General features: G+C 37.3%; 1 protein-coding gene across 1 annotated transcript in view; it reads left to right on the top strand.

The window, feature by feature from the left end:
• The first annotated feature begins 2,030 nt into the window (after positions 1–2,030).
• Positions 2,031–25,070, top strand: part of LOC134211616 (farnesyl pyrophosphate synthase) — a 37,651-nt gene continuing 14,611 nt past the window's right edge. The window contains exon 1 of the mRNA XM_062688679.1: positions 2,031–2,689. Within this exon, the coding sequence (XP_062544663.1) occupies positions 2,475–2,689 (215 nt within the window). The 5' untranslated portion in view covers positions 2,031–2,474. The remainder of the gene's footprint in view (positions 2,690–25,070) is intronic.

Here is a 25,070-nt window from a genome sequence, read left to right as displayed (position 1 = left end):
AAATTCTCCTCCGGTCTTCTGGGTATTATATGTTCTGTCCGTTGTCTAGGTGTGAAGTGTTCAGTCTGTACGACCTCTGGTCGAAGACGGTGTTCCTGTTTTTTTATTTACTAAAAAGAGCCTCACACCTCGGGAATCTTGTCCATTGATTTTATGCACATGTACTCATGCCATTTCGTTGCGAAAAGTATAAAAAATACTGGCCAATTTATAGTCTGATTTATAGCTAGGACTCTCGGTGATCTCCGCCGGATTGCATTTTAAATCGGGCCGTATTGCTGATTTTTCATAACGAAATCACATAAATGTCGTCCACACACATGGGAGCAAAATTTACAGACATGCTCCTGATGTGTAAGTATTGAGGACCTTGAATCTAGCCTTTAATTCGACAAAATTTTCCTTCAGTTTGAAAGTGCTACTTCGGAAGATTAAAAAAATAATCGAAAATGAACTGATAGAAGAATGTCCCTGCGCTTCATTTTATTGAAGTTGAGGCGTGACCTGATATTCAGGAAATACTTACCTACCAAGTTACTAATTCCGTTCAATCCACTGATGAAATTTGTCAGATTTCAAATCCTCCGGAATAAGTAGAAAAAGACATTGAAATGAAACTGTCTGAAAAAAATGTCCCGAAGAAGCAACTGTTGTCATTGACTGTTAAAAGCCTTAAGAAAAGTTGATCAATGAAAATACAAAATGGCATAGATAGCATTATTTTAAAAGCTAAACTAATAACATAACATCTCACACTTTTTTTTATGGATTTCGTCCACTTTCTTTGTAGAGAGATGAGCCAGCCGAGGGCTGAGAAAACACTTCCCATGTACCTATTTGATTTTAGATTCCTGCCCAAAATATTGATTAGGTTTGAATAGATCCAAAAGATCCAAAATATTCTTTTTGAAAGAATTAATGAAAACCCAGATTAATCCACCTAGCGGTGATGATGCCTTTCTCGTGCGGTAAAAATAGTATTTTGGCCATAACTACTAAGCCCATTGTTCGATCCGGCCAATTTTCAATAGGACAATAGAACAATGGGGCAGTATACTGCGTCGAATGCAACCTATTGCGAGTAAATTGGTTGAGGGTAAGTGCAAAAAAAGTGAGCTAAACTTTTTGCTCTTTTGGTGCGCACACACACACACACACACACACACACACACACACACACACACACACACACACACGCACACACACAGACATCACCTCAATTCGTCGAGCTGAGTTGATTGGTATATAACACTATGGGTCTCCGGGCCTTCTATAAAAAGTTCATTTTATGGAGCGAACATATAGCCTTTACGTATACTTATATACGAGAAAGGCAAAAAGGGGACAAATTGAGGATTTTTTAAATTACGACGGGACAGCACAATAAGGTCTAAGAAACGGAACTGTTCCGTAAAATACGGTACTCGTGCAGCCATGAACCGAGCAGAATGGAGAAGATTTTTATGTACTGCACAGGCACCGGCCACTCCAGCCTTAGTCTGAGCAAATAAATAAATAATGGTGATAATGGTAGCTCTAGTTTGATTGTTCAAATGATAGAACGGTTGACCGGACCGAGAATCCGGAAGCCTTTTTTGCAAAGCCAAATGGAGACCGAAGAATGTCCATGAAATATAATTAGTCGAATTATAAACATAAATTAATATATTATAATCACATAAATATAGTAATATGTTGATATATTAGTATATTATAAATTAATAATATATAGGTAAAAAAATATTTCATAATTTTCTATTAAAAGTATACATACTGCGATTTGATTTCAAATTATATTTTTCTGAGCATGGTAGCTACAGCAATGCAAGCTTAATAGCATGCTTTTGAATTACAAACTTACACATAGTAGGCCATGATATTCACCCTATGACCATTTTGCCCTGCTTCTCCTTCTAAAAATAGCATTCGTTTTGTGTACGAGTACATTATAGTGTTTACTCCATTCTCCATCAACGCCATCAACACACAAACGCACGACGGTCAGACATAGCACTATATCCGCAAGCCACGCGCCGACACTGGCACAGTTGTTTTCAACTCTTCGCCACGAATAGTCGCAAGTTTTACTCTGCGTTCCAATCTCAATTTAGCATATTTGAAAATCAGGTTTACAGTGACTGATTGCCGGAGAAAATAAAAGTGTTAACCAATAGATTCAATCAAAGGCTTCATAGCGAGAATCCGTTGATGTTTTCAAGACGTTGTATTCCAAAGGGGAAGACATCCAGCCATTGATGGTGAACTATAATTCAGCTGACTTGTCCAGTGCATAAATCAGTCGTGAGTTTGATATCGAGCAGTGAGTGTCCGAAGAGGTGTAGCATGTGTGTGAAGGAGTTTGCTGAATAATAAAAAATTGGGAACAATTTCACCTGATAGAGCCTCGTGTCGCGAATGAACTACTTGTGAGAAAGTTGATTGTTGCAGATATCACAGTTATATAAATCGTGAAAATGCTGTCCACGTTGGTCAGAGCTGGTTCCATGCAGACCATGGCCCGTCAGTTGGCTCGGTCGGTGGAAACTCCGGTGCAGATCCAACATGTCCGGTCCATCACCAAGAGCAGTGAGGTCAACTCGGACTGCATGACCATGCGAGAGCATCAGACCCAGAAAATCAGCCGAGACTACAACAGCAAGTTGCAGGTGAAGCTGAAGAAAGTTTCGAGGTGAGTGAGCCCGGTTGTGTTTTGTGTTATTTTTTTTGACCTTATTTCGCAAGCGATGGCACGTTTCTTTTCATATGGGAAATTTTCTAGTGACGTTCAATAGTGTTAGCAATTTGTTAATGAATGCAAGTTTTAGGACTTATACAATAGTTCCGCAGTTGGTGCAAATTGTAGCAATGGATGCTTGCCACCCACCCGGGTGGGTGGGTAACGAAAGTGAAAATGTTAGCCGAGGTTTTTCCAACCACAAGGAAAACAAAACCAGTGACCATTTCGGCCCGACGAACAGTCACGTCGCATCGCACACACGCCAATTCACGCGATTGCGCAATGAAAAAACGCACCGCAAACGGCAGTCAAAACATTGTAGTGGTGCCTGACTAAACCGGGCAGGCGTTATTTTGCTATGCGAGTGTTCTCGAGTTATCTATATGTTTGGAGGGTATGCGGTGTTTGTTTTTAGTTGTTTTCAGGATTACGATAAAAAAAAACAGAGGTAATAAACTATAGGGAAGTTTGTCTCTGGGGTTCCTTTTATTGACATTCACAAATATGTTGAGTACAAAATTTCATCACGTATTGACAGAACTGATTTTATGTTTCAAAATTCAGGCTAATAAAGTAAGAAAAGTGTTCTTACTAATGAATTTTAATTCAAGAACGTATGCTATGATGTAAAAAATAGCGCAATAAATACTACAATTACGTAGCAATTACTAACCAGAAATTTAAAAAAAGTTCTTAATACAATATAAGTGCATAATCTGAGTAAAGGAATTGCAACAACCAGGAAGAATCCTGACAAACCCGTAATTTTCCCATTATTACTTAGCGCATACCCTTACCACTATGTTGCAATGATCCATCCCAATAAGACTGTCTTTGTCTGTGGAAATTTTGCTTCCCGGAATATCTTTGGACAAGTTGAGTACAAAGTCCATCCCACACTCACTCGCAGCTGACATTGTGCACAGAATCGAAAAAAAATGTGTGATTGAAAAAATCCAAAGTCCAATGCAAGACCGGACTGGTTTTGATTTATCAGTTTCTTCACTCGAAGCCTAGCTCAAACTCGAAGGCCCTTCGGAAGGCTAAAGTATAGATAGGGAAGAAGAGCCGTCACCTTGCATGTTTTGTGCGGCTGCATTCGTCCAATCCGGACCGATATAGACTCGATGAGCACGATGGCCGTGAGGGCAACTATGGGATCGTCTATGCCACTAACCCATCAATGATAATTTGAGGTGATGTTATTAAGTTAAATTTATTTACTTCTTTATGGGCTAGGTACGGACGATTGTGTCACTGCAAGCGATGAAAATGTGTACAGACAGCAGTGGTGGAGGAGAGAATGTTTCGAAATGCATTTGGTAAATGGTAAATGGTAAAAGCGATGCTCACTGGTTCGGCTATGAATGCATATTTAGTGCTTACACAATGAATGCAACTTCATCGCCGCATGATGGGTGAATGGTGGCCACCAAGTGGATATTTTTAGAGCGAATGCAGTGGATATGTCACGGTACGATGATTCTTATATGATCTAGCTTCTGTTCTGAGTAACATTGGCGGAAATGGGGTATATCTACTAACTACAAACTTATATTTTTCGTCTCAGATCTCAGCATTTTTTTGATAATTTTCCCGAGATGCGCACCGCCGATTCTCAGCAAACATGGTTTTTACCGAGATTTCAGTAAAGGTTACGTTTCAGTTGCTGAGATACGGTAAATATTTTGCCAAAAATCAGTAATAAATCCAATTTCCTTGTCAATTTCAGTCACTGAGCTACAGCGGTTTCCGATTTTACCGAGCTCGAGAAAGAAAAACTTAGTGTGTAGTAAGATAAGTGCGTAAAATTATTTGTGTCACGGACTGAAAACGAATAGAATAGAAAATACCACCACCAGATTTAGTCTTCATGTCTTTATCTACACAGTTTTAGCCAAAGGTTAAATGATGCTTTCAACTTTGTGTGCAACTGAAATGATGCAACATTTCAGAAATTTTCAATCGATTTTTTTTTCTGGAACACGTCACACAACACAACTAACAAATTTATTGTGGAAACAATTTCTACTAGGGTGATTCGCCTGCTGTTGTTATGAACTTTTAGAAACCCTAAGAAAACTATCCTTAGCCGTGCGGTAAGACGCGCGGCTACAAAGCAAGACCATGCTGAGGGTGGCTGGGTTCGATTCCCGGTGCCGGTCTAGGCAATTTTCGGATTGGAAATTGTCTCGACTTCCCTGGGCATAAAAGTATCATCGTGCTAGCCTCATGATATACGAATGCAAAAATGGTCCCTGGCTTAGAAACCTCGCAGTTAATAACTGTGGAAGTGCTCAATGAACACTAAGCTGATTTCCAAAAACTCTTGAAATTGATTTTAAACATCAAATATAGGGTCTATGAGTGTGAGAAAAAAAAGTTGTAGCTCAGGAAAATGAATAAAAAATAAAATATTTTTACATTATTTTTTATTCGAAAATTCTTAAATTTTTATTACTATCGAATTTTCCGAAATTTCTGAAAAAGGTTTTCAAAATGCAAGAACAATCTATGGACAACGCCCCGCCAAGGGCGCCAGCCTTCAAGGGGCGCCAAAATGAATGCTTGCTCTATGAGAAATAGAACAAATTTATTAGTTATGGGCCATGTAATAATCAAACTGACTATGAACTGGGCCAAAGGTCTATGAGTATATGCAGGGTAGAGAGAAAAATTCTTTCTTTATTCCCTGGGATTTATTCCCACATCAACCTCTTTAGTATGGAGATGGAGTGGTTTTAGTTTTGACTGCTATTACGGATTTTCAGGGACCTCAGGATTGACCAGGAGCCAGTTAAATAAAAACAATCTGAGAGTTTCTTATTTAAAAAGTTATTTGACAATCATGAAGTTTGATACCCACACTGTAATTATTGATTAATTTTTGGTCACTATTACGACCACCGAGGGGCGTCCAGAATTATTATGTTTAACAGCAGTGATGATTGAATAGTGAAGAAATGATTAAGCATTTCCATGTGGTTTCCTTCAAGGACTACATCCATTACCAAATTCCGAAGGGCGGTTTTGCTCCTATGATTGATACCAGGAATAAGGGTTAGGGGTTTGTGTAGAGATGAGATAAATTTGATCGCTTAATTAAGAAAAACTCCATGTAGTCCGAATAATATAGAGTTACATTGGCATCTGCATCGAGGGATTTCGGTAACTCCTAAATATTTGCTTTGATAAAATTGTAAGTGGGGCAATAATTGATTGCAGATGAACATCCGTAATGTTCATTTCGGATGATCTTTCTTTTCTTTTAATATCTTTCAATACGTTTTAATCAAATCCAGAGTTGGATTTTTTCTTTACCCTCCTTTGTCCAAAGGGGAGAGCGAGTAATGGCGCTTAAGCCTAGGCATAACAGCCAGGACATGTGGAAGAAATACCTGTGTCCCATCCCTGGAAGTTATATCAGCAAGGAGTGACACTAATCTTCTTAGCAATGTCACTCCCAACGTCACGTCATATCCCAAGTAACATTTTAAGATTTATCATGCTCTATAAGAGGTTTTCATTACCAGTTGCTAATAAAACTAATAACTCCACCAAAACCTCGTCATAACATCATTAAGATAGCCTTCCGGCCTAATGGACCAATCTAGAAGAAGTTTTTAAAACCGTATTAAGAGTAGCAATAAAACAACAATAAAACATTGAATTTAATTTGTTGGTACTCTATAAGAGGTTGTCATGACCATCATAAGAGTAACAATAAAACTGTTTAAATTTTATATTATGGATTATATTTATTGTCATTTCATTGCCTTTGTTTTCATTTTCACTAGATAACAATGTTCCCTATGTGAAGGCGATGTGTAAAAAATAATGCTTTTGATTCTAATTATGGTTGATGTTGAAAATGAAGCATTATTTAAGAAGTTCATACAACAGAATGACATGCGCATCCAAATTTATTGTGAATATTGAGTTTGTAGAAGCTCAAAATCAACGCGCCTCGAAATTATCAAATAATCACATGAAAACAGGAAATTAAATAATTTTCCAAACTACTCAAAATATTTCAATTTTAAATAGTTTGTAATAAAGTAACCGTGGTTCTATCAAAAAACCTCAGAAATAATTCTATTCCTCTAATGAATAGTCTTTTTGATTGTAATTGAAGTATTTTTTTAATCATGGCTATGACGTTAATCATTATTTCAACATGGCGACATTTCTTTTTATGAAAACAAAAAATCTGGCGATAAATAGCTCAATGGCTTTTGTGATAACCTTAATAATTCTCCTTGGTTACTTCATGACCGTTTTAAACTTGTTATAAAACTTTGTCATGATTACTTTTCCCTACAACAGATGGCCTTAGGTTCGATAACATGCAGCCTAGTGGCAGAGGCGGGAAGCACTTTTTCATCCTGCGGGCAAAGATGCCAAATCTGTGGAAATTAAAGCTCTCGGCGGATTTGCGGATCCGTATAAGAAATCTACGAATGCTAGTAATTTCCTGAAATTAGTGAACCTACGAATATATGGAATATTACACATTCGTATTTTTGGTGTAATTCGTAGGAATCAAATATGTGTATACAGGGCCAAATTCTTTAACCAGGAGTACATGTGCATGAGGAAAATGTAAACATTATTTCCTCCTTCACTTTTTTTAAAAACCGGAAACTCGAAATCATTGTGAAATAAAATGATTCTTCATTGCATCGGCTTTTCATGAAAAGCCGCAATCCAATTAAGTGCATATATTTAACAGCATTTCATATTTATGTGTCTCATTTCCCAAATCAAAATCAAAACTAACATAAAAGTTACAGTTCAATAATTTTCAAATAACCCTTCTCAAAGAACGTAATTACTATTGACAGAAATCGAATTGTTTTTGACAAACTTTTATTGGTGTTATTGGATAACACCGGAGATTCTTATGATCAGGGGATTTTTTACCTGTCCCTTTTAAGCTATGTTTTTAAATTTGGGAAATGAGAAGCATCTTAAATTTATCAGAAACACATGGCACTCACATTATGTCGATATGAATGCTAACCTCATTATGCGTCTTATTGCATGATTCACGTGTAAGTTATACAGAAACACTGCTTTCCAAATTCAACATGGCGAATAGATCCAGTCACGTTGAGTAGTTTTGAAGCAGTAATTCAAACTGGTTTTATGACGCATTTGAAAGCAATAATAAAACTATTTTTAAATCTTCAAAGTTAACAAAAAGTTCAGTTTTAAAACATGTTTTATAAGAGTTTTATGGATATCTCAAGAGTGATATAAAACCTTTGTTCTATAGCATTGTTTATGACCACCATAAAACAATAGGCTTTAATTATTCCCACAATAAAACCTTATTAAAATTCATATAAAATCCAACGGTCACAGGATTGTTACTTGGGATACCCCCTGAATGTGGAACGGTTGGTACGGCTGTCCCCGTTTCTTCCTTTTGTGGATTCAAAACTCTTCGTTGATCATGTTATTCATTACAGAATAATCTGATTGCCGTCGAGTTATGAATTATCTCCGAATTCCAAGCCTGCATGGTGGGCCTGGCCGTTTTAATATTTGTGTCATATTCATGATATGCTGCAAATATCAATGCTGACAAGAAAATGCTCGGAAATACAACCGACATCTCCAGGATGCTTTTCAATACTGGCTATGCATGTGCTAAGACAAGACAAGACAAGACAAGACCCTCCTTTGTCCAAAGGGGCTTTCGACCATTAACCAAACCACATAAGAGTTGCATTTCGTTGACTCAACTATGTACATACATGTAAGTATGTATTTCCAAACCATCAACAGAGCTCAATCCATAATTGGATTTTCCTTAACCCAAATAGATCCGATGGTGATTTCATCCACCAACCAACAAATCCACTAGTTCATCTAATAAGGTCTAATAATCATTCCAATTCAGACTATCAACATTTCAATGTGACTGAAAGTCGAAAATCCTGAATATAAGCATATTCAAAGCCTTACTCCAGAGTTGAATTTCCTTGGTTCGAATGTCCGTATAGGTCCTTTGGCGATTCCAGCTTTCAACCAACTCACTCCAAAATAGGTTTTTCATGATTAGACTAGGTCCGATGTGGGATTAGGAGAGTGGAATTTTATCAATTCAATCAGGTAATATACTGTTTTATATCCGCCCATTGTTTAGCCGCGGCGGCATTCAATTTCGACGGGAGTTGTACGCTGTCGAGAGTATAGAGCGCAGACATACTGCAACGAGGTAGTGGTCGGATTCAATATTTGAAGTGCGATATGTTGGAGAAGAATTTAGAACGTTGTCGATTTGGTTTGGATGGTTTGAAGTAAAGCAGTGTATAAAAATCGAGGAAGTGCGTTCCAAAATAATTGATTCTAAAATACATTTTAGGACAAACATTTGCCCACGGGGGCATTTAATTTGAGAGACGAATACATAAGGTATTTTCGATTTTTAATTAAGATGCTTCATGATGTCGGTCATTCGAATTCCTGCGGCGTTCTGACGACAGCGTGAACATAACGGGCGAGTCTAAGTTCGAGCAAAGTCTGATAACATAATGAGAGCATATAGAAAACATATTTTGATTTGGTTCAGTGCACGATTACGATGACGGAATGGCAACTGGATTATGATGGCGGAATAGCAAATGGTGAGGATGTGCCCCTCCTGCGTGCGCGATTCGGAACACCGACCAAGACTTACACCGATGCATCGCGATGATGGACGCAATGCGATTGGCGATGCATGGGTTCTGTAGTGGGACACTTCCGGGAGCCAATTCCTTAGATGGCGGCAATGTCGCGATCAAAATGACTTTTCTGGGCTGGCAGAAGGCAAGTGGCGTCCGCTTGGTTCATGGAAATGCTGGTAACTAAGAATAGGAAAGGTCTCGAACCGAGTAACACATTTCACACTGATTCGGCTGCAACAACTTAATTTTGAGAATAACCTGTCTACCCTATAAAAACAACCTCTTTTACTAATTCACAATTAGCTTTCATTTCAGCTTTTTCATTCTTTAAGATGAAGTACTAGACTAAAACTTTTTACACATGGGTGTTTAAAACCAATTCGGACTAAGACGGCTAAGAGTACTATTACCTTCTTTAGAATCACAACCGGAACAGAAAGCGGAAGATGTTTTTTTTACCCCTTCTCCTATTTTTTTATCACTAGCCGAAGTTTGACAACTAGCAGGATTTATGCGACCAGTAAGGATTTGTGGGGAAGCCAACAATTTTAGCTTTCTCAAATCTCAGAAAGATCGACAATTTGTTAAATTCTCAAAAGTTCCGAAACGGATTAAACTTTTGTTATGCTTATTTTTTTTTTTTTTTTTTTTGAGTGACCCTCCGCTCTCCCCCACACCAAAAGGCTCTGGATGAGCCTCCTGGTAATGGACACTCAATTCTCAGCCATAAAGCAAAACGCGGCAACAAAATTTAAAAAACTACACTAATTCAATTTTGGCTGAGAATAATTTAATTCAAAATACAAATCTACAAATGAGAGAATAATTACTATTTATACAAAAAAATCGTGCCTCTAGTGGATTAAGCATCCCTTTAAAGAAGCACAAATGAAAAACAATGAAACAAGATAATATACTTAAAGTAAAATTTACGAATTAGTTTATGTAAATGTTGGTGACGGACTGTTAATAAAGAGATAACGATGAGGAAATGAAGAGTTTATATTAATAATTGAGGTAAGTTAGTTCTTAAGAGACGTTTTATGTTGGCTTTGAAGGATAAACGATTGGTTATCAATTGAATATCTCTGGGCAAATTATTATACTTGGCAGGACCTGCGAAAGTAAACCTTTTCTGACCAAAACTTGAATGTGCACGAGACATAGCTAAATGATTACTCTGTCTTGTGTTACGTATTTGGGGTACAACCTCTAAAGTTATATTATGAATTCCGATTGGGTTATGTAATATATTATGAACCATTAGTAATGTTTGCTCCTCACACATACCTTGTAACGGCAGTATTTTGTGTGGAAAATCAGTGTATAGCCCTATGGTTGGATACAACAGAGGTAGATTAAAAATTATCTTAATACAACGATTTTGTAGTGTTTGTAGTTTTTTTAGTTTGGATTTACAGGCTCTACCCCAGACTATTATCATGTAATTCAAATGAGAATGAATATGAGCGAAATAGAGCAAAAGCATAACTTTTCGCGGGACGAAACTACTAATACGTTTCAAGACTCCGCACATGGACGAAACTTTTCCAGCAATTTTTTAATGTGTTGATCCCAGGATAAGGTACAATCTAAAAGGATACCAAGGTATTTAAAAGCCTGTAGATTATCGATTATAACATTCCCAAGCATGAGTTCCGGTAGAATTGGAAGAGATTTTCGTGGGGATCGAAAAATCATGTATTTTGTTTTCTGCAGGTTGAGTGAAAGTAGGTTGTCGGAAAAATATATCTGGAGGGTTTGCAGGTCATTACTCATATTTGAAATAACTGATCTTGGATCAACATTAGGATAGAATAAAGCAGTATCGTCTGCAAACAGCCTGGGAGTGCCAATAAGTCCAATTTTCGTTATATCATTTATATATACAAGAAATAGCAGGGGTCCAATATTGCTTCCCTGTGGAACACCAGTGGTGATTCGTTTACGACAACTTATCTCTCCATCATATGACACGTATTGAGTTCTGTTTACTAAGTAGCTCCGAATTATGTTATTTGCCACACCTCTTATTCCATAGCATTCTAGCTTACGTAGTAAAATGTTATGGTTTATGGTATCGAAGGCTTTTTTCAAGTCTAAAAATAACGCTCCTACATATTTTTTTGAATCTGTTTCTTCCAGTACTTTATCAACGAGTTCAGTTATTGCTATTGTTGTACTGCTTCCATTTCGAAATCCATATTGCATGCTGTAAAGTATATTGTTACGATCAATAAAGATAACAATACGAGTTATTAATAATTTTTCGAGAATTTTAGTAAAAACAGAAAGAGTCGAGATAGGTCGATAATTGTCTGTATTCTGGGGATCCCCTGACTTAAAAACAGGAATTACTTTGGCAACTTTTAAGCAATCTGGATAAACACCCGTTTCGATCAAAAGATTAAATATATCAGACAGAATTCGGGAAAAGGATATTGCATTATTCTTGATTGCCTTTACTGGGATACAATCAGGACCAGGACTTTTATTATTTTTCAATTGATGTATTATTGAAACAACCTCATTTGCTGATGCGGGCCAAAAAAATAGTATTCGAAACCGGTTCAATATGCCTTTCAGGGTTTGAACATGATGGGGTAATATTTTCTGCTAAATTCGAGCCAACCGTTGAAAAATGGTCGTTGAAGGCTTCACATATAAGTTTACTGTCAGCTACACATTCACCATTGACATTAAGTTTTACCATTTTCTTTTGTCTGATCTGCCGATTATCGAGTTAATATTTTTCCACAATTTTGAATGAGAAGTGTTGATCAACAAGTCTTCAAAATATCTTTTTTTGCTTGCTTTTAGCAATATCAAGCTTTTTAGATACATGCTCAAACATTTCCGCTAAACGCATGTTGCCAGGATCACGACGAGATTTCTTTAAATAATTGCTCTTAATTTTTATAAGTGTCCATAAATGCAAGTTCATCCAAGGACATTGGGTTCCTTTGATGTTAACGTACTTTGTCATCGTTTTAGTACAATCCTTCAATAGTGCATCATATTTAGATGAAATGTTTTGCAAACACATGTTCGCGTCCCGAACAGGCCCAAAGGTATCAATGTATCTTTTGAATTCTCTATCTAGTCTATCATGATTCACCACCGTTTTAGATAATTTTATGCGATGAGAGCCAAGCTTTATTCTAAATTCAGATAAAATTAAACAATGGTCACTTAAGTCATGAAATACAGTGTGATTACTTAGTCGATGAACATCAGACATTTTACATAAAACATGATCCAATATGTTTGCGCTAGCAGGTCTCGTAACACATGTATTTGTACACATAAAACTGTATGACTCTAATAGATACTTATATTTCAGCACAACGTTATTATTTGACAAATTAACAGGCACATTGATATCTCCAAAAATAAGACAAGGACGAGTAGAATTGTTTTTATTAAGCCAACTTTCCAAAGAATCGTGAAACGCATTAAAATCATAAGACGGTGGACGGTATACACCATGAATGTCAATAACTTCTCCTTTCAGCACTAGTTCAAAATTAATGTGATGAAAACCCTCGATACACACGTTTTCAATTATTCTGAATTCCATATTATCTCTTATATACACAGCAAGTCCGCCAAATGATCTGTTTCTACAAGAAAATATACTATTATAGCCTTTGATGTTATACAACGACGTATCTCCATCCTTTAACCAGGTTTCCCCGACAATAATAACGTCAATCGGAGCAGTAAAATGATCTAGTGAAGTTAATAATTTATCAAATTTGTGAAGGTCGTTTATTCCTCGTACATTCCACTGTATGACACGTAGTTGATTCGGACATATTCTATTACACGACAAGTTAAAATCATCGATATGATTATGAAAATAATTTAGTGTTTGATACATTATTACATATATTTAAGAACACACAAACATAATTGACAATATGATAATTTAGGAATAAAATATTTGAACATAAAAAAGTTAGTTTTGATCATTCTTCTTACGCTTCGGAGATGGTGTTTGCTTAGAATTTGCAGAATATCGGTCAATTAAAGTTTTCAGATCATCCCTAGTTTTGATTAAATCTGGCTTAGAATTTTCATCCTTTTTTACTAACACACCACCTCCTCTTGCAGGCCATACAAACTTAATCTTGAAAGATTCTTGGTATTCGCGCATTTTTCGCAGAAGTTCCATTGACAACGACGTTAATTCATCTCTTATAGTTACACGTGAAGCTCTCCCGTTAATAACGTACGATTGATCTACATTAGTTGAAAGAATCGTGCCCATTTCACGTTTGCGGTTCAGAACCAGTTGCTTTATATTTCTATCCTTGAAGGCAATCTGAATTGGAATTGGTACATTCGGTTTGTTAGTAACATACAATCGTGAAGCTGACACGATCGAGTTTGGCGGCAAATTGATTCCAATTTGGGCAAATGTTTTATCAACCAGGGTCAAGGTATTTTCATTCATAATGTTCGGAAGCCCTAACAACACTGCGTTATTTGAAATGGCTCTTCGATCCGACTGATCGACGTTAGCTTCCAACTGGTGAACAAAGCTAGTAAGCTCCAAGTGCGATTTAGATAAATCGTTTAGTTGCTGTTTTAGGTTTTCGTTTTCAACTTTGAGATCTTTGAAGTCTGATACGATTTCATCAAACTTCGCAGATAAAAATTCTTGCGATTTTTCTACCGCTGTGGTAACCGAACGAACCTCAGATTTAACGTGGGTCAGCTGATCAGCTACCACACTAGCAACAGTTTCTTTCAATTCAGAAGCTAGTAAGCTCATCATTGACGATCTGCTATTTTGAATATCAACGATCCGCTTATATATTTCGGAACAATTTGGTGTGCAAAAGTACATGTTAGCTTTTGCCCGGCCTATAGCGCTACCTATGATGTTCCTGCACTTAAAGTGAGCAGCGGAGAAACAATACATACAACAGATAATTTTATTAGAATCCTGCTCTTGCTTCTTGCACACGACGCAGCAAACGATATCGTTATCCATATCAGCAGCTGTTAGTGAAAATAGAACAGAATAATAACATGAATAGAAAGGGTCTAAAATTTATTGAAAAGTATTGACTATACAAAACATTGATCTTGGTGGATTCAAATCACAGGCTATTAGTTTGGTACAAGTTTAATATCAAGGAATACTGATAGCAAACTTAGTTTGTACTATTTGTCATGCAGAAACAAAAACCACTGCTAAGCAATCAACATCTCAATGATCCCCGACACTACTTGAAACAAGGCTGATAATCCGTTTACTTTCATTCGGTTTTTACTGAATCAGTTGCTTCTCTGACCACAGCCACCTCTACTTGTATGCAACCTTTTGAGCATAGCCGCATACAGAGAAACTGGCCCTTGCCTTCCACAACCGAAACACACGAGAGTGAATAGTGACGTACTAGAATAACTTCGATATCTATTAAACTCATCAGATTTCATACCATCATATTACTTTCGTCAAGCTGATCGATTAGTCGTTCATTCGGTATAATCCAAAACAGTGCTTCTCCGACCAAAGCCAACTCTATAATGCATACAGACTATTTGAGCGTAGCCGCATACAGTGAGATAAGCTCTTGCCTTCCACAGCCGTACCACAAGTGTGTGCAAGATAACGTACTAGAATAGTTTCGAGATTGTACTCAGCCTAATCACTTTCCGCCAAGAGACCGCCAATGAGAGAGTAGATCTTTCAGCAGCAGCAGCAACAAACAACAACAACAGCAGCAGAAGCGCTTTATCAAGGAAGCAGTACTAAAACAACTACGATTATACTATCAATCGTCACTTGATAATAAACTTATATCCAAATTTAATCGCCAAATATCCAATTATATCTCTCATCTTACCATATATATCCACAATGTTCACAAACAAACACACTTTGTAACGCCATATAACATAGAAGTAGGATTTTAGATTGAAAAAAATAGTAGAAATAGCAATTCTGAATAAGAGCTGATAACTACAGTATAACCGCCACCAACAGTGTTTCTCAATTGGATCTAGGATCTGTTTCAATTGTAGTCTAGCAACCTTGTTTTTGATCATAAGCCCACAAATTCCAGAGGTTTCTATCCATCGTGGCTCACTTATATCCATCAGCATTTTAAAAAATCACGCCTATTGCCTATAAGAAATGTTTCTCCATTGAGCCTTCAGTTGAAATCATAGTTTGGTAAAATAACAGAAATTTAAATCAATTTTTGAGAAGACTGCCAAATCCGATACATATCACTTGGAAACATATTTTTTCAAGATAATATGTATCGGAATTGGCAGTGTTCTAAAAAACAATTTAATTTATAAACTTGACATTTTTTGTTATGTCTAACATCACTTGTCTACTCAATTACTCTTGATTTTCTAATTATTAATCACTATGCAAATAATAAAAAAAAATATCGAAATGATTATTTAGTCTTCATCATTTGTAAAAATCACGTGACATCTCTTACCAAAAATAAAAAAAAGGACAGGATTAAAGAAAAACTCCTTTTTAAGTTACTTTGGCAAGGCATGGGTGGATTCTATTTATCTAATATTTTTCGTTCAAATTTAACACAGGATTAGTCAATCGCAAAATATCATGTTCCGTTTGACAAGGGTCCGGAACGAATTTTATTAGAGTCGCCTCTCCACATCTCGATATTGAAGGGGCCATCTAGATAGGGAGAGATCGAGAAATGGAAGGGAAAATGAAATGGGTACTAGATCGACTGTACTTCTTCTTCTTCTTATTGGCATTACATCCCCACACTGGGACAGAGCCGCCTCGCAGCTTAGTGTTCATTAAGCACTTCCACAGTTATTAACTGCGAGGTTTCTAAGCCAGTTTACCATTTTTGCATTCGTATATCATGAGGCTAACACGATGATACTTTTATGCCCAGGGAAGTCGAGACAATTTCCAATCCGAAAATTGCCTAGACCGGCACCGGGAATCGAACCCAGCCACCCTCAGCATGGTCTTGCTTTGTAGCCGCGCGTCTTACCTCACGGCTAAGGAGGGCCCCTTAGATCGACTGTAATTGAATTTAAAATTAATCAGTCTGATTGTTCATAAAGTAAACATCCACGTGTAGGAACGCATGTTTTCGACCTTTGCTTAGCCGATAAGGCGCTGAGTCAAATCATAATCTTATCAGGCTGGTTATCAGCAAAAGGCTATATCTTACAAACCACAATATTTACATGTGCAAAATGGGGTCACCGTAGTTTGTAAGGTCATGATCACAAAATAGCTACATATATTTTGTAAATAGGAAATCAACGAATTGTTATCTAAAGTATTAAACTTTTTTTTAAATTTACGCCTTTAATCCACTTCGGTTTACAAGAAGAAATCCCAAGTAGGAACTCTAATCACAATCTTTTTAAAATTATGTAGGTATACGAAGTTCTATCACAAATTTGTTTAAGTGTCCAAATTGTTGGTTAGCTTTCTTAGTCTTAGCTGAACTCAATGTTAACAAAACCAAAAAATGAAGCAAATGTAAATAATCATCAGTGGAACAGTACAGTGCATTGATTGATGATTTGTTGTAATTGGAGTCTCCTATGGTGTCAAAGTCGGTTCCACGCCCATCGAGTGGTAATGGAAAATTTCGTAGCCTGAGTGAGTCAGTTTGCATAGCTTTCCAAAAGACACAGCAAGCGCCTTGACAACGAAGGCCCCTCAAAAGTTGCTAAGGTTGCGCTTTGTTTGCTTTTCGAGTATGGTTTTCTGTTTTTATCGTATTTTCTCTCTTCTCGTCCCATCCCGAATACCAACCTACCTACTATGAGGCTGCTACATGCTGGAAAAACGATATCCGTCTATTACTGACTGCGCCGGGTCCGACCACACTGAGCTGAGCCACATCTCGAGGAGGTCGACGCGACCGACGACGAAGACAGCGCAGCCGAGAGTCCGTTGTTGCCATGCGTGCCTCGGATCATCCGTCGGACGCGTGATTCTGCACGTAGTAGGGTTCAAATGCGGCACTCGCTGCCGTCTCTGTATGCAAATTACAAAACGCGATTTGCCACTAACTGATTCAGCATCGCGAAACGCGATAGATGTCTTACACGTTTGTGTGGTTGCTAATTTGAGTCGAAAATTCCTGTTCCAGAGCGTCGGACACCTGTGTTGTGTATCCTATTTACTTTTTTTCAGCACCGGCGGCGCGGTGACAATGTGATTGACTGCTCGGCATTTCGCTAAATAACACGCGAAAATTAAATCGCGAATTTACAAGAGCACTCATTCGTCGGTATTGAGTCATCATATCCTTAAACTCAATATTCACAATAACATAAATTCAAGTCTGGTGCATCTGTTTTCCAGTCTTTGGAAAGAGAATTATTAGCCGATACGCGAACTTTGCACATTCGAAAGTGTTTATAACCGCTGCGGCTGGAATGTGGATATGTTTACCAAGAGGGAACTTGAGGTGTGGTTTGTTGTGCCACGGTACTGTGGAATAAACTACGCAGTTTCTCCTGTAAGTTGCAGCTATTAATTTGCATAGACCGGCCGGTTGTATGCAAGAGGAGACATGAAGAACGAGAAAATGACAATCTAAAATATCATCGCGATGATATAAACTCTCAGAGGTTCTCACATTGGTTCTAAAATGTTCTAAATAGCTTAGCATGGACACTAGACTACCTAGTTTATGGTTGCTACCAAATGACCAAAAATAACAAAAATAGCGTGTGCAACTCGTTGCAAAACTCGATTTTTCCGCGCTGAAAAAAAAACATATTTTTTGGTTTTGGTTATGAATTATACTTTTTGATGTTCTACAAGCCAAGTGAAATTTGAACTACAGCTAGGGACATCCTAATTGATCCACCTAGCGGTGATGGTGCATTTTAAAAAATATGTATTTCGGTCATAGCTTTTGGGCTCATAATCCGATCTGGTCAATTTTCAATAGGAAAGATTGTGACAAGTTACCCGTACTTTGTATACGAGAAAGGCAAAAAAAACTGACGTGAAAGTATTGTAGTCAGCCAATTTTAAGAATGTATAGAGTCCATCAATGCCCATTTTTCGAAAAGTGTATTGATGAATCTGTAAGTGAGGCTCGATTGAAGAAATCAATTTAAACCTTTTTAAAAAAAATCTAAACCTGTTTCCTACCTACAGAGGAGAAAGACACTATCATCGTCAGCGATTGTTTCAGAGTTCAACGGCACTGCTCATAGTAGTACGAAAGATAGTGGAATAAAACCAGGACAGTTAGAAGGCTACACAAAACTATGCTAATTTAATTAAGTCTCTTCAAGATCACTCATATCACTCCTAATTGTTTGTTTATCTTTGGGATCAGAGATTGCTCATACGGATTTTGGACCGGTACCTAATGAATCATCATTATCAGATTCGAACATCAATGATTCGGCATAACACACCGATAAACAGCCGCTCACGAATTGCTACAAAGAGTGTAAAAAACACCCCTGACGGTTGCGGTTTCAATGCTCTGAATTTATTGCATCAGCTGAGAGATGTAGTCAAGCGTACATAAAATTAACAGTTCTTTAGGCATAAGTAGCCGTAAAGGCGCCTGTGGCAGCACCTTTGACGGCGATTTTTTTAGCGTAAGTAATAGAATACTGCTGTAAAAAATGTAAAGCAATCATATGTACTGCATTACTGCACAAAAACTTCAAGTTTAAAGGCAATTATAAGATTGCAATAAAAATTGAAATTGGATTGCATTTGGGTATATGTATTTACAATAAAGTGTGAGCTGTATATAATCACTGCGTGCTTCAATCTTTACGAACGCCAAAATAATTCCTGCACATTCAGAAAAATTAAGTAGATTCTATCCGATTACCCTAAATGGTTTGTTAAACGCCTATTTGAGAACCGCTTATTAATAATGCCGTTTGCGATATGTCTCCGGAAAATGCGACCACGCAGATAAGGCGTGGTAAACAGTGCTCTTCCCTAGTTACTTACTATACTATAATGGCGTGACCGGGTCTGACGAAAGGCGTACGTGCCGCGAAGATCGTTTCTGTTGTTGCTTCTTTCCACTTGCTAAGGTTGGCTGGTGGCTTCTGGCTGGGATGATGCAAACCTCTCTCAGAATGATATTGTTGACGAAGCTTGTTTTTGCGTTGCCAATTTCCATTATCTGATACCAGAAAGACAATTCAATCAAAATATATTTTCTCTACCGAAAATGCGTTCTATTCATAGCGCGACCACGTTCTTAATCGTAATCACATGCTTCCAAATGCCAAGTATAACACCACGAAACTACTTTACATCATCACCCGAGAAAACAATTAATTGATAGAAATCGGTTTGTCAAATGCCAATCACGCGACTGCCGGTTCTGGAAATAACAATATTTACTACTGACCACAAACTAATTTTAAAGACGTAATACGTCCCCGCGCTTCAGCGTAATCGACCCATGTAATTTACATTCGTCGTGCTGCTGGACAACAGTCAGTGTAAATATAAGCGTGTGTCCCTGAGGGTGCGAGTTCGAGTGTTATTATCAAGGTCAATGGGCTGTGGCCCAGCAGTCGGGGCATGTTTGGTATAATTTAAAATGGTATCACTCGACGATCACGTGTCCCTTCTCCCAACTGGATGTGAAGTGCAGCGTGATAACATTTGATAATGATTAGTACGGCTGGACGATGGGCAAGGTACAAACAGCACGCTCCGCAACCGTTCGTTTTTATCTATCGAAAATAATTGCTTGCATCAGGGTACGAATGAAAGTGACCTAGCTTTGAAAGTACACTCAGTCCTTAGGTGACAGAGTTGTTGTTTCTGCGGGACAAGTGAATGCAGATTATCTCCGGGGACTGTATGATGAGTGGCCGGAATGCTTAATTGCTGTTGGACAAATATACACTTTCTGCTGTTGTAAATCTGAGAATTATCTCCATCATCCCACACTTCAGCATTGCAAACACAAATGCTTGAAGGAATTATCTGACACTAAATTCTCATGGAAACAGTTTCCCATCGGTATACGTAACTTCTACCTAAGTACTTAATGCATGCAAAGATATTCCACCTTTAGGGAAGGTAAAGGGATTTCAATAGGGAAAAACATGTTTACCGATAGTGTTTTAAAAATAGCACAAACAATCAAGAGTAAAACTGGTTGTACAGATTGTATAATAGCACAGGCATATCAGTTTGTTTACGATTGAATCATCAATATAACCCTTCAGTGTAGTAGAATCTGCGTTTGAAAGGGGCTAGATAATATTGATGCATTCAATGTTTGAATATTTATAGAACTTCAAATTTGCAAAATGCTTCACAATTATTTTTTTCTTTTTTTCTATATAATTTAAAATGCATGAAACGTCGAAATCTGATGTTATTATACGATCAAATTTGGAGGATCGGTTTTCAGATTAAAAAATCTTCGTGTTTTGAAAATCAACATTACGCAAACAATTCATTTGTGTGGTTGATGTATTACAGTTAAGTCAAGACCAATTTGCGATTTGGGCGTGACTTATTTTGTGACATTTTAGCACAAATCTCCGCTTGGAACAACGTTGGATAGTTTCCCATTGCCACTGAGATCGCTATCCCAGGGCCGAAGATTCCTGCACCCGTTTTTGTTCCTATTTTTGAGCCATCTGTGTAGAATTTTATGGAACCGTCTCGAACAGTGGGACCTCCGACATCCCAAACCATACGTGATGGTTCATATATGTTGTTAGGAATGTCATAGTTCTCCACAGGTTTCATTTAGTCTCCATTCATATTCATCACTGGCCCATTTTGAAAATTTTGTGAAATACTCAATAACTTCAATCGTTTAAGTTTTTGCATATTCTTTTCCGCTTCTAACTGCACGAATTCATACAATGGTAGCAGATTTAGAATTGCATCTAACGATTTCGAAGGAGTGCTACGCATCGCTCCCGTTACAGCAATGGACACTAACCTTTGCAGTTTTGTTTTGTCTTCTGTGCAGTAGCCTCTTTTGTTTTTGGCCACCATACAAGAGCAGCATATGTCAGTTTTGGACGAATAATGGAAGTATAGATCCACTGTATTATTTTTGGCCTTAAGCCCCATTTTCTTCCAAATGTTTTAGAGCATATCCAGAAGGCACTAGTTGCCTTTCCGATAGCACACTCAATATGAGCAATCCAGTTCAGTTTAGAATCCAGAATGACTCCCAGGTATTTGACCTGTTCACTAAGCTGAATTTCTAGTCCTCCAAGCTTTAGAGCTTTTAGATCAAGTTTCCTTTTTCTATTGAATGGTACAAATACAATTTTTGACGGATAAATGCTAAGGCCTTCCTAAATACACCACGATTGGGTAAAGTCCATTGCATTCTACTAGGCAACCTTTTGTTGCCCATACCGTAAGAGACGAACTTCCCAGCTCTGAAGAGATTTCTCTTTTTGCAAGCATGGTGTGAATATATTTGATAATGTTCGTGTAGAAGTTTCTTTTCTTCATGGCACGATCCATAGACGAATATGAAGCGTTATCGAAAGCTCCTTCAATATCCAAGAAAGAATAAAGTGCTATTTCTTTTGCCGATAGCGCTTTTTCCACTTTAGATACCACTGTATAAAGTGCCGTAATTGTTGACTTACCGGACTGGTAAGCAAACTGGAACTTAGACAGTGGATGTTTAATCATGTAATTTGAGTTGATATAATCACCTTTTCCATAGTTTTCAACAGAACTGATGAAAGACTAATGGGCCTGAACGATTTAGGATGCGTCTTATCTTACTTTTGGTATAAAAATAACTTTTACTTGCCTCCATGAAGATGGAATATAATTGAGTCTTAGACTTGCCTTGAAAATCTCAATTAACGGCGGAATCAGCACTGATCAGCTGAATCAGCTAATATGTTCACACGTTTGAACACAAGATATTCTTTTGGATTTTCTTATTTCGTTATTGTACTCAGTAAGTGCACTCCTATACGGAGTCAAATTCGAGGTTCTTTTTGCTTTATTAAAAAGTTTACGAGAAGTCTTCCGCAGTTTTTCCAATTTTGAGTTCCACCACGGAACGTTCCTGTTAGAGGACGACTGTTTCATAGGACAACTGTTGTAGAAAGCATTTGAAATCTTATCATTTACTGGGAAAAACATTCCAGTTCTTGAACTAAATCAATATTTCCACCTTTTGTAAATGGGTCTGAATTTAAATGTTGCTTATATTGTTCCCAGTTCGTTTTTCTAGCGTTTCTAAATAAAGTTGATGATCATTTTCCCCAACTCCATTCAAACACAATATGTCTATGATCTGACAATGATGTTTCCTTGGAGACATGCCAGTTTGCAATTCTTTCATAAATCGAACCGTTGCACAGTGTCCGAACTAAGACCTCTTGCCTAAGAAAATGTTGGAGCATTTCCCCTATTGCAAATATCATTATTATTGGATGAGAGATATTCAAGTAAGCATTCACCTCTACTGTTAATATCCGTACTACCCCAGACGGTATGATGCGCATTGGCATCACAGCCAATGATGAGTGACTTGTTATTCTCTCTACAGTATTGGACAAATATTAGGAAATTGTTAGCTCTATTGCTATTCCTGTTTCCTGTTTCATACTACCTTGTATGTTATTACCAGTCCGAGGTAACTTTCACTAAAATAAGTCGCCTGTTTATGTGACCATTATCAATTGAAGAATGGATCCATGAACAAAATTCCAGCATCTCATTTCCAATGCGTACTTGAGATGCTGGAATAACCGTAAAACATATTGTAACAATCTCACCAAATTTGAAAATGGATTATTCCAAATAATGAAAGTTGAGTGATACTGCAACTCATATGTAACCAGATTTAGTGACAATCAAGTGGCTGTAAACTTTTCTAGTCTGACTTGTGCTGCCCGAGCAGCAATTCTTGGGATAAAATCAGGATATCAGAAACGAATAAAAGAATCGAACTTTACTGATTATGGATTGACTGTACGTGAGAATCTTGAGCTTTAAGAATCGTGAATAATCGAGAACTTTCCTGATTATAGATCGACTGTTCGTTTTAACTATATTCATTGAACGGCAACTAACTGTGTCATCATCAATATTTTCCCCTTGAAAAAGACACAATTCCCGTGTTGAAAACATCGGGTAAATAAGAATAAAACTTGTGATCATTAATTAGGACTGAGTAGCCATTTTACAATTACAGTCACCTCTACAAGAATGGAGAGAAAATCAAAATGGGTACTAGATCGCTATGAAAAACGACGACTAAACAAATGTCGTTTCATGTTGTTGAAGTGTTTGTTATTATCCAAAAAAGGTCTAGTAGTCTAAAAATTTGAACATAACGTATGATGGAATTAAAAATTTTCTTGAAAAGTTGGGAAAGGAATGATTTGCTTGCTAACCTCTATGAAAAAGGATGACAGATATGTCTCCCTTGCCTATTAAACATCGTTGACGAACTTAACTCGCTGAGCTTGCAGTTACAGGCAGTGTTGCATTTTGAACTGAACGCGTGCTAAGAAAAGCCCGTTCGTTCTTTTAATCTGAACTTGATCACAGCAATCTTGGATCATCGTTCAGAATTTTCATTTGGCTCTTGAACTCTGCGTTCAGTTCTTATTTTTGAACGCGTTCAAAATATCACGCAAGTGAAATTGAACAATCTGATGCCTTTATAAAGTCTTTTTTTTTTTTTAAATATTAACGTATATGTATAACAAAGAATGAAATTAATCATAATTCAATTAAAGTAAATAGACTTATAATTGAGAGGCTTCAGTCAACGGTTAATTCAGAATTTCAAGGGAAATTAAGAAAATGTTATGTAGCTTTTTACTTTCCGTAATAACATTGTGGAAATGTGACTCAGAACATGACGTAGGCCAACGTTCTTGTGGTAAGGCGAGGATACGTTTACAATAATTAAGGAGGATGCACGGCGGGGCTTAGAATATTAGAACAGCGAGTTTTAGCTGCTTATTCGAAAATTTTCTTCTCGGTCCTTAATACACGGAAAAAAATTACTCAAAAGGACTACAAACAGTGGAATTGAATTGGATAAGACTAACTCGTGTCAAAGACAGGTAAAATAGCTTCGATTTTTGAACAGCAGCCCTTCTTTCAGTACTTTGTATTGCTGTCTGAAATACTTTATCTCTACACATGGCTGTGAATACCAGTAAAACTTTCGTAGAAACTTTGGCAGCTTGAACCGGCCTATTTCATCGGTAATTATTGGCTGATTGTCCTTGGATTATGCGATTTGTAAATGGCGCGTATTAAATAGCAGTACGTCGAAACATGGTCACCAATCCGAGAACAATCGGTCTTAGTATAGTGATTGATCGGCCAAATCCTGAGTTAAATTCCCGTAAGAGAAGGCAAACGAGGATGTTGTTCTAAGAACAATAGTGTTCTTTTTGGTCAAGGATGGCGGATTCTCATTTTATTTCTATCGTTCTTTATTTGTATAATCGAAAATTGACAACGTGTTAGTTAAATAATGTGTATACATTATAAACGTGTCTTACACAGAAAAAAATAATGAAAAATAAACAGCGCGTAAAACTTCACATGTGGACATTTACGCTACCCGAGAAAAGCTTGAGAGCAAATCGATAACTAATTTTGTTGTTGTGAAATCGCTTCATTTTGATAATTCAGGTTGATATCCTTTTGG

This window comes from Armigeres subalbatus, chromosome 2, assembly GCF_024139115.2.
Source record: "Armigeres subalbatus isolate Guangzhou_Male chromosome 2, GZ_Asu_2, whole genome shotgun sequence".
Lineage (NCBI taxonomy): Eukaryota > Metazoa > Arthropoda > Insecta > Diptera > Culicidae > Armigeres > Armigeres subalbatus.
Note: the sequence above shows the minus strand (reverse complement) of the source record. Positions and strands in the feature narration are given on the sequence as shown.